At 35.4% G+C, this 11,467-nt stretch overlaps 1 protein-coding gene across 1 annotated transcript; it reads right to left on the reverse strand.

The window, feature by feature from the left end:
* Nucleotides 1-5,860: 5,860 nt before the first annotated feature.
* Nucleotides 5,861-9,144, reverse strand: LOC131156500 (receptor-like protein 7). The gene has a single exon (XM_058110232.1). It carries the CDS (start codon nt 9,107-9,109, stop codon nt 6,002-6,004), a length of 3,108 nt encoding a protein of 1,035 aa, XP_057966215.1. The 5' UTR covers nt 9,110-9,144; the 3' UTR covers nt 5,861-6,001.
* Between the last annotated feature and the right edge of the window lie 2,323 nt (nt 9,145-11,467).

Here is an 11,467-nt window from a genome sequence, read left to right on the forward strand (position 1 = left end):
ACTGTAGTGACCCAAAGAATAATAGCATTTTAATAATAATAAGAGGGAGGAAAATGGAACAAAAACAGAAGGAGGCATTTTAACCCCTGTATTGTCAGGACTCGTCCAGGAATACAGGGGTTCATCGACGAGTACAGAAGAAAATTCGTCGACAAATACAGGGCTTCGTCGATGAGAAAATACCAAGTGAGGTTTTTGGCTGCTCTGAATTTCGTTGACGAATACAGGGTTTCGTCGACGAATTTAATGAAGGACTCGTTGACGAGGTGACGTGTCTCGTTGACAAATATGACCCTATAAATAGCTAAAACCAAATTTTTATCACAATTTAACACCCCTCTCTCTCTCTCTCTCTCCCTACGTCACTCTCTCCCTTCTCTCTTTGTTTCTAGCCTCATTAGTCGCTGGATTGAAGATCTGAAGCTACCACGACGCTCCTGGAAAAGTTCTCTATAAGTCTGCCGAGCAGATCGTTGGGGAATCGAAGTTGGATTTCATCCCAAATTGAAGGTAAGGCCTTTTATCCTATTTTTGGCCTTATGGTAGTTATAAGAAATGATGTAGGTAGAGAAATACCGATATTTAGTTATGGCAAATATTGTTTTTAGTGTGTTTTGTAGGAGGGCTTGCGGGTGTTAGGCTAGTATTCCATAGGGGCTTTCTAGTAGTTAGGTAAGAGAAATATGTTATGCTAAGTATTTTTGAAATATTACACCGTTTGTTAAATGATGAAAATTATGTATTACAGTATCGTGTGGCTTTTGAATATGAATATAGTACGAATGTATGTTTTACGATATTTCAGTGTTCTGATTTTATGATATTTCAGTACCGTGATTTTATGAATCTCAGTACCATGATTACACGAATATCGGTATTATGATTATGCAAGTTTCAGTATTATTATTATGTAGTTTCAGTGTTATAATTATATAGTTCTCAGTATTACGACATATGAATTACAATATAGTTATGCAGCATCATGGTTATTATGATTATTTCAGAATTATGGAAATTCAGATAGATGTATATAGAAATATATTATATAGTATCAGACCCTGTTGGACTTGCAGCTACAGAGCACGGTACCGTTGCTACAGACATTATGTTACTTTATCAGTGCAACCACCTATGTAGATAATACGTGGTAAGGTCGTTCACCTAGGCCCTTGAGGAGGTTAGGCTCCCCATCCAGATATGGGTTGAGGTGGGCAGATCGATCGATGGAGTATAGTGATTTATTCCTGGTTGGCTAACCAGGGTAAATCCTGTCTACGGGCCACACAACCCTGTTATGAGAGGGTAAGTCATGACACATAGATAGCCACAGGGAACATTTTCAGTTATTATTACGTATGTATAGATTTGTAGAAACAGAGAACATACTTACTTATACTAGAAGTATTTTGAATAATAAACTCCAATACTGTCAGGTTAAGCAATAGGGACATGGGTGGTGGATTTTATCACTTATACTTTGTTTATAAATTCAGTTATACATGTTTATTTGAAAATAGATTTCATGATATAGTAGCTCATTTACCACACACTAGTAATAGCATATTTCGTCTTACTGAGCATTGGCTCATCCCAATGTTGAATCATTTTTCGGGTGATCCGGGTAAGCGAGCAGACCAGGCTCGCAGATAGAGGGGCTTCTGTAGTGCCCTGTCAAAGAGTGAGAATATTTTGGGAGTGTTTATGTATAGCCCTAACTAGTTGAGGGTATTTTGGGGAACAAGTATACGTACATATTTTGGAAAACATGTAGTACTCTGGTATTATGTGGTATTGTATATATATGTTCAAATGATAATATCTATGTTCTCGCTACTTAGGTTTATGATTGGGTTTTTCCCCAAGATGGTATCAAAGCATGTAGATTAGTATATATATATATATATAACCAGTCTATTAAGCAGGTTGTTACATCCACAGTCAGGTCAGGCCATGGTGCAGCAAAGAACATGTCGCTGAAGAAGCACCTAGATAGGACTAAACAGCGGATTCAGATCAACATTCCTCTAGGATACACTACCCCACTAAACAATTGGTGCACTGCGTGGACGAGGGAGCTCAGCATTATATGCCGACGGTATGCTCCAGTCAACACATTCAACTGGCCGCAGGTGACTCAGGAGCAGCACATGGTTCTTTACATGTGCATTTTGGTAAGTTCCCTAACCCTATATAGCTGTTTTTAATTCAAATGTTTTTTGACTTTTAATATACTAGCCAATTAATAATTGTCTAACATTGTAATTATATTACCTATACATGCAGGAGGAGTTTGATATGGACATCCTCGAGGATGACCATGTGAGGAGGGAGGTCGACGTCCAATTGTGTAATAAATTTAAGAGCTATCGCTCGAAAATGCGCTCCCATTTTCGAGTGATGGGAGATGAAGTAGAAGCGCGGCCATACGATATGATATCCCAACAAGATTGGGACGTGGTGTGTCGCCATTTCCATGACCCACACTATCAGGTGATGTGTTTGTTTTATAATCACTAATTTTTCACAATGTTGTCGCTAATATGTCGTCATTACGTCTTCCTTGTAGGCCATATGTGAAACAAATGCTGCGAACCGCAGCAAACTCCCTACGATGCATTGTGGTGGATCAAAGCTATTCGTAAACCATCGCCAGGTAATTACTATATATAAAATTATCTGACCATTACATGACATAATACTAATGATGACTTATATGATACTGTAGCGTGATCTCGAGACTGGCACAGAGGAGCGAGGGTGCACAAGACCAACATGTAAGTGAAGCAAAAGATTTAGTTTATTACTTTATTCAAAACATCAATGTTGTAGTCTTACTTATTCCTTTTTATCATTTTCATGATTGAAATTAGGCACGGATGGTCGAGTTGAGGGATGCACCTGTTTCAAGGGGGAGTCCGCACATGACAGCCAGAGGTGGTAAATCCAAAAGCACTAAGTTGGCCACAGATTTGGGTAATCACAAGAACAGAAGAAAGATTGAAAAATCTAGTGCTAGAGTCAGTACAACAAGAGGCAAATAGATTAGTTATAACAGAACCTCTAAGTGATTATACTCCTAGTAGAACAAGTGTATCAAGAGAGGAAAATATTAATTTAGAAACAAGATCAGAAGAACTTGGACCATCTGAATTAAGACCCTCAAGTAGCAGAAGGGTATTTGGTCAGAGAACCATAAGGATCCCTATCTATGTAGATGAGGAAGAAGACCAATCCCATATAGCATATATAAGAGCATCCATTTTGAGTGCCAAAAATTGAAGAAAGGGAAATTTTGGTGAATATTTCTATTAGTAAGATAGAATGCACAGCCCTCATTGATACCAAATGTATGTGGTCTTGCACTAGGATCAGGTTTCCAGAAGTAACTTGGGAGTCAGAGAATCTTCAAGCCATAATTGGCAACAGTACATTACTCCGGATAGGAGAGATTGCCAAAAATGTGTAGATTAGGATGAATGACAAAGATTATGAGGAGCAGATTCTTTGCTTAATTTCAGAATTACCAAATGATTTTCTATTAGGAATTGTGTTTCTTAGAAAATATCAGCCATTTACGATATTTTCAGAAGGAATAATCCTAGATAACCATTTCATCCTTAAGTCATCAGGTACTAATATAAGAAATTATATGTTAGTCGAGGATAGGAGGAATGATTATTAGGAAAAGCTTGATAATTGGAAGGAATTGGTTTTAGAAAGGATCCTAAAGATAAATCAGGTAGAAGAAGAAGAAAGTAATCTTGAAGAAGTCAAGAAGATGCTTTCAGAAAATTGGTCGGAGAATCTGCAGACATTATGGCAGAAGGTCATGCCAAATCACATTAAATTTATGTGTTTTGTTACTTTATCTATCTCTTTGTTTTCCATACTATTTATTATAATTGGCGCACGTTTCACAATATTTAAAAATCTTACACTCTAAAGACAATACTTCTAGAAATATAAATTCTCAAATTTGATTTTTAAATTAGGATCATTTTATATTATTATTGAGATAATCATGCGCATGAGGTATATTTATTTTATATTTTTTCTAAGACTAATAATAAAATAATTATGTATTCTCAAAATATTTTTTAAGTTGGGCAAGTGGCACTTCACAAAAAAACAAAAAAACAAAAAAACAAAACAAAGCAAAGGGTGTGTGCGCAATATTTTTAGCTCAAAATTCAATAATATATAAAATTGAATATTAAAAAATACTCAACCCATTAAAACTGCACTACCAAAAACAACAAAAAAAAAAAAGATTATAAACTACTATATATATTTTAAAAAGATTAATTCAAATTTTCTTTTTTTTTTTTTAATAATTATAAAAAGATTATAATTTTCTTGATAAGAGTCTAAACTATTAGTTGAGTTGGTATTTTTTTAATTAATTTTTTTTCATTCCTCTTACTTTTTTTATAATTTTTTTGTTGAAAACATAAATTTTATTTAATGGATAATTATTAAATATTAATTTTTCCCATAACAACCTCTCAACACAAATTATAAATATGCAATTCATACATGTGTGAGTCATTTCTTTCTTCTTTTATTATTTTAACATTACTCATTTTAACATAAATTCTTATGCTTAACCAAACGTGAAAATAAAACAAGATATCACGTTTCAAAAATGTTGAAAATTTTCTCGAACCGAATGCTCCCTTAAATGTTAAGTTAAGATTCATCTTCACGCATTAATAAGTGAATGCGGGAAGAAATTCTCTACAATAATTTGTTGTCATATACCATGTAGTTGTGGCACTAGTAGTAAATTTGAAGAAATTCAGTTAATATTGATTAATAATCCTAAATGTTTGTTGCGTATGCATGGCTTTGCCCCTCCTCGTGCAGCGCACATTTTCTTAATAAATGTTATATTGCACAACCAAAAGTCTCTTAATTATTTTGAAGACTCAGTAGTATGATGGCCCAACAATTTGTCTTCACTCCCCACTCAAAATCCAATCGTCCATTCACTATCTGCTTTTTTCATTTTTTTTTCTTTCATTTTTTTTTTCCCTGCCCCCAGCCAGTTGGAAGACCAGATGTTTCTAATTTGACACTGCCATCCCCTTCATATGAAATTTCCACCTTCACACTCTGTTTCTCACAAAAAAAAAAATAAATAAATAATGAAATAAGAAACTTAATTGACCTTTCAATTTTACAGAATGGTTGAGTAAATTTGCACATTTCGAGAAAGCAGAATAATTTTTATTACAGTCTGCATTTAGCTCTCAATTTTGATGAGCGGATCCTAAACTAATTGATGATTAATTTTGAGAATCTATTCTCACTTTTTCTTTTGATAGTCATTGATCTGATCACGACTAAACTAACAATAATATTTGTTTCGAATCCAACCTTTTAGTGACTCCCGCCAAGGATTTTTGTTGATAGCTCACTGCATAAAAGATAGGTTAATAACTTTTTAAAAGAATTTCCAATCTTAGCTCCATATTGGACTAGCTAACTAGTTGCGGAACCCTCCAATGAGTTGTATATTTGTAACTGTAAAAACTTTGGACAAAAAAGAATTTTAGTTTGAAATATTTGATCCTTTATTATTTAAGATGCAATATGATATCCTCAACACCAGATTAATTAATGTCTCATTGCTTATTGCTAATTGCATTTATACTCCAGCTATTATTTTTTACACATATAATTTAACATACTCTTTCCAACCACTAAAAACCCTAGGCACAAAAATCAATTTCTTCTGCCTTTCATGTTCAATATGTAAAGATGAAATCATTTTCATCAACACACATACAACTTTTTTATTTCTGTTAACGTTGTAGCAAATTAGTATGACATGCAAAATATATATTTACTACTACATTTAAGACAAGCTTGAATTACATACTATCTTCAAGAAACATATTGCATATATAGCCCGATAATTAAATAGTGCAAGATATATATATTAAGGTTTGCATCACTCACTAGTTAAAAACATTCAAAATGAAATTCTTCTTAGTCCCTACTTGCAACCACTTCTCCTCAATCTTTTCACCTTCTTCTTTTCAACCCCCTCAATGATGTGAACGAACCAATTAGGTTTTCCAGTTAAAAACATAAAAAACCCAGCAACCAATCCAAACACAATTCCAAAACCATATCCAATCAATGCCGCTTCCCAAAAGGATCCACTTACAGAGTGTGAGTCATCATCTTGTTGGAACATAAAAGATGTTGGTGTTGTCGCATTATCATTTCTGCAAGTTTTCGATAGTGGAAACCCGCACAATCCCAAGTTTCCAGAATATGAAGAGTTTGAAAATGTATCAAATTGGGTGCTTCGAGGTATGGGCCCAAACAGTTGGTTTTGGGAGAGGTTTAAGACTCCTAAAGTTGACAAACTTGCCAATTGCTTAGGAATCTCACCGCCAAGGTTGTTTGAAGATAAATCCAACCATTCAAGTGTTGTCAAATTTCCCAGTGACATTGGAATATCACCTGTAAGACTATTGTGTGAAAAGTTGAGTCCTCGAAGTGATTTAAGCTTTCCAATTGACTTTGGAATCTTCCCATTGAAACTATTATTTGACATATCAATCATTGTGAAGATTGTCAGAATTTTCTCCATGCGAAAATCAGAACCTTTCATCGTTAGCACCATGGAATCTTGATAATAAGCATTTGTACTTATATATTGCAATTTGTATTTAGATTCATCCACATTCATCATGCCTTTCCAGCTTTCAAAATGCTTTAATGGCAAATTACCACTAAAATTATTTGAAGACAAGTCAACGACGCACAACTCGGATAAGGAAAATTGAGTCTTCGAACTGCTCCCTATGGACCCTATGGGGCCATGAAATTTGTTGGACCGCAAGATAAGGACATGCAACTTTGGGAGGCTTCCCAACCAATAGGGGAACGTGTCAACTATTTTGTTGTTTGCAAGGTCTAGAACTTCCAACTCCATACAATTGACCAAAGATTGCGGCAATTTTCCTTCTAGTTGATTGCTACTCAGGCCAAGATTTCTTAAGGTGCTGCCCTTTGCAAAAGTGTCAGGAATGGTACCCTTAAATTGATTCATACGAAGATCTAAAACTGAAAGAAAATGACTAAAGTTTCCCAAACATGGTGGAATCATGCCACCCAAGCTGTTGTTGGATAAATTGAGGACTCTAAGGGAGCTTGCATTACAAATCAAAGAAGGAATATCTCCTGTTAGTTGATTATTTGAGATAAAAAAGTATTCCATGGAGGATGGTGGAATTAGGAATGATCCTTGAATCATGTTGGTTTGAAAATCAAGGAACCATAAATTCTTCCAAGGAAGTTTATCTACACGTGTCAAAAAGTTATGAGAAAGATTTAAAAGGGTCAGTGAATTACTCCACATGTTGAATGCCCATTTCGGGATCTCTCCAGCGATTTTGTTAGTAGATAGGTCCAAATATTTTAGGTTCTTTAAGCCTCTTAGATTTGGAAATTTCCTTATGTTGCAAGAGGACAAACGTAGTTCAGTCAAATTGGGGAAGGAAAGGTTGATGTTGTCAGTTTCAGTCAATGACAAATTGTTGTTTGAAATACTAAGAAACTCGAGGTTTTTCAAGATAGAGAAAAATTTGAGCTCTAAGATGCCACCTAAATTATTTGATGAAAGATCAAGATATATTAGGTTGAGGAGCTTGAGGATTGAGTTTGGGATGGGACCATAGAGCTTGTTGTGTGATAAATCTATCCTCACAAATGAAAAAGATTGAAACTTAGGAATGGGACCAGTAAGTTGATTCCAACTCAGATCTAACCGTTGCAAGGATGGTAGAGCAAACAACCAAGATGGTATTTTGCCGTAGAGAGAGTTACCAAATAAATCGAGCACTGTGAGATGTGAAAAGTACATAATTGGTTGAGAAGGAAGAAGACACCCTAGGTTATTATAAGAGAAGTCAAGTACTTGGAGCTGTGACAGGTTGGATATTAATGATGGGAATCCAGCACTCAAATTGTTATTTGCAAGATACAATTGGGTGAGTTGGTTAAGGCTAGGACCAAGGGACGAAAGAATTGCACGAGAGAAGTTGCAGCTGGAGATACTTAGATACTTTAGGGACTTAAGATTGCGCAATTCTCCGAAAAATCCAGTATAAGACAGATCCAACCAAACGAGGGAACTGGTGTTGTAAACAACATCTGGAAGATGACCGGTGAGGGATGGGTTATTGGAAAGATCGAGCTTCGCTAGGTTTGGTAGGCTGAGAATATTATGGCTAATTGGGAGTTCTCCTTGCAGTTCACATTTCCGGAGACTGAGAGATGTGAGAGAAGAAGATAGATTCACGAAGGAATTAACAGGGGTAACTCCAGACATGTCAACTCCGGCAAGAAATAGCTCTCTGATTTCAGTCAGATTGTGAAGGAGCCTTTTGAAGCTTTGAGGTTCATATCTCAGTAAAGCATTGGAAGAGAGATCAAGGGAAATCAATTTGGAAAGGTGGGATAGTTCGGTGGGAATGGGGCCTGCAAATACAGAGTGGGAGAGGTTAAGATGGGTCAAACTGGTAAGTTGGAGCCCAAACTCGGCTGAGACAGGAGACCAATTGAAGTCGTTGTGGGCGAGATTGAGGCTGCGGAGATGGTGAAGGGAGAAGAGGGAGGTGCTGTTGCTACTACTATTAGGACTGGGGAAGACGGTACCCTTAAGAGAAAGCTGGCTGCAGCTAAGGTCGAGGCCAACGACGTGACCGGTGACCCAATCACAGGTGACTCCGAACCAGTTGCAGCAATCACTACCCTCCTTCCAAGACCTCGTCTTTGGGTATGAATTCTGACCAGAATCTTCACATTCCTGAGAAGCATGCACATCAATGAAAAACAATCGGTTAAATTGGAGCAAAGCAGCATTCTCATCCTGAGGGCATAATATGCGTGCACCGAAAGGAGGAGGAGAAGAAGAAGAAGAAGAAGAAGAAGAAGAAGAGTGATTAATTGAGGAGGAGAAGGGGAGGAACGGAGAGAAACAAGTGGAGATTGGGAATTGGGAATTGAAGAATATGAAGAGGAGGAAGTAGGAGCAGCTTATGGAGGGTAGATGAGATGATGGTTGAAGCCTCCAGTACCCCATCTGCATTAACTGGAGAAATAAAGAAGAAGAATATGATTGAGTAATTGGTGATAGAATGGATGGAGGGGACTGGAGAGGGCAGGGAACTTATTTATAGGCAGGCACTGCACTCCCAATTCGTACACTGCTTCTGCTGCCCTAAATTTATTGATTAATTTTAATTAAAAATCAGAAAATGAGAGTCTGTGTGGGTTGTGTATTAAACTAACTCATATAGTCATGTTTTTAAAGTGTTGCACAGACAATCATAGGTTGGTTGCAGGCTTGGCCTAAAACAAATATTAGAAATTACTAAATTCTTAAAATATAATTAATTATCTACAAAATGTTTATTAAAAAAGCTGTTGCACCTGGGATCCCCCATGTAATTTCACAGTATTCTAATCCAATTCAGTTAATTAAAAATTTAATATACACTAAATTTATTTAGTGTTGTATTATATTCTCAATTGTTTGATGTTGTGCTTCTAGTATTTGGATATGTTCAACACTTATTATTATCCTTCACTTGTTGAGTTGATAATTTCTTTTTGAATTTTTGTGCAAAGATCAAGGAGATAGAATTTTTCTAACAATAAAAATTATGTAGAGGATAAATTGGAATCATATCCATGTGGTGGCTTAGGATAATGACAAAGTCTAACGATCCGAAAGGTCTAAAACTCTATTTAATGCCTAAATAGAGGGAGTCAATTTGGTTTTTTGAGCTAGTGTGGAAAAAGGAATTTTAATACTTCTAGAGAGAATAATATTTGGTGAAAGTCGAATAATGCAGCAGGGCCTCCTTCGTCGCATTTTCCACCCCTCCAATTTCTTGTGGTCCATTGAACCATTTTCCACAAAATCGGCCCATCAAATACCACAGAAAAATCTCAAACGGAAGTACAATATAATAATGATAATGATAAACAGGTTGGGCAGGTTTGGAACGGGTAGCCATCCTTGACCCGTTTACAATTACTTTTAGGCGCCTTTTTTTTTTAAAGTAGTTTTTTAATAAAAAAGTTAAGTCAATCTTGTTGAAATATTAAATAAAAATTAAATTAAATAAATTGTATTTTTAAATGAGTGTTTAACGGGTACTTGTTTATTAAACGAACGAATTTAGATTTATACATATAAAAATCTTTTTTTTTTTACAAACTAAGTACGGAAATCATATATATCTTATTACCACCCTATAGCCATATATATCAAGCACATAATTCATGATTAACATATAATTAATTCATAATTGTCTACAAATCTATTTTTTTATTATTATTTAACATCTTAAAATATTTTTAACAAACATAAAAACTAGTTTAATTGAATTATAAAATTTTAATAAATAAAATAAATAAATAAAAGGTTTTGTAAACAAATTAAGTGAAGGCATATTTCAAATGCATTCTCTATGTGTGTGGTTTGTAAATAATTAAAGTCCACGAGGTCACCATCTTGTTTTTGGTGTTTTAGACTCAATGTGTAACGACCTGCTTAATAAAGAGGGTTTTTTTTTTTTTTTTTTTTTTATAAACTAAGATAATCTACATGCTCTGATACCATACTAAAGGTAAACTCAATCATTAACCTAAGTAGCGAGAAGCAGAATTCAAATAAACATAATCATATGTAAATATATATATACACAATACCAAACAATACCAAAGTACTAACATGTTTCCCAAAATATACACATATATCTGTTTCCCAAAATACCCTCAGCTATGCTGGGATATACAAAAATCCTCCACAATACTCACTTTACTGACAGGGCACTACTGAAACCCCTCTATTTGCGAGTCCGGTCAACTCGCCTACCTGGATCACTTGAAAAATAATTCAACACTGGGATGAGCCAACACTCAGTAAGACGAAATTGTTATTACTAGTGTGTGGCAAATGAGTTACAATATTATGAAAATCTGTTTTCATATAATCATGTATAACTGAATGTGTAAATACAGTACAAGTGATAAAATTCACCACCCTTTTCATGTTGCTTAACATAACGGTATTGTAGGTTACTATTCAAAATACTTTTAGTGTGCATAAGTTTATTCTCTGTTTCTGTAAATCTGTATATACGTAATAGTAACTGAAAACTTTCCCTATGGATAACTTTGTGTCATGATTTAACCCATCATGACAGGGTTGTGTGGCCCGTAGGCGGGATCTATACTGACTGACCGACCAAGGTAAATCACTGTACTCCATCTGTCTGATCTGCCCACCTCAACCCATATCTGATGGGGAGTCTGTCCACGCCAAGGGCCTAGGTGATCGACCTACTACCACGTATTATCTAAATAGGTGGTTGCACTCATAACGTAACATAATATCTGTAGCAACGGTACCGTACTTTGTAACTGCATGGCCAGA

This window comes from Malania oleifera, chromosome 1 (assembly GCF_029873635.1).
Source record: "Malania oleifera isolate guangnan ecotype guangnan chromosome 1, ASM2987363v1, whole genome shotgun sequence".
Taxonomy (NCBI): domain Eukaryota; kingdom Viridiplantae; phylum Streptophyta; class Magnoliopsida; order Santalales; family Ximeniaceae; genus Malania; species Malania oleifera.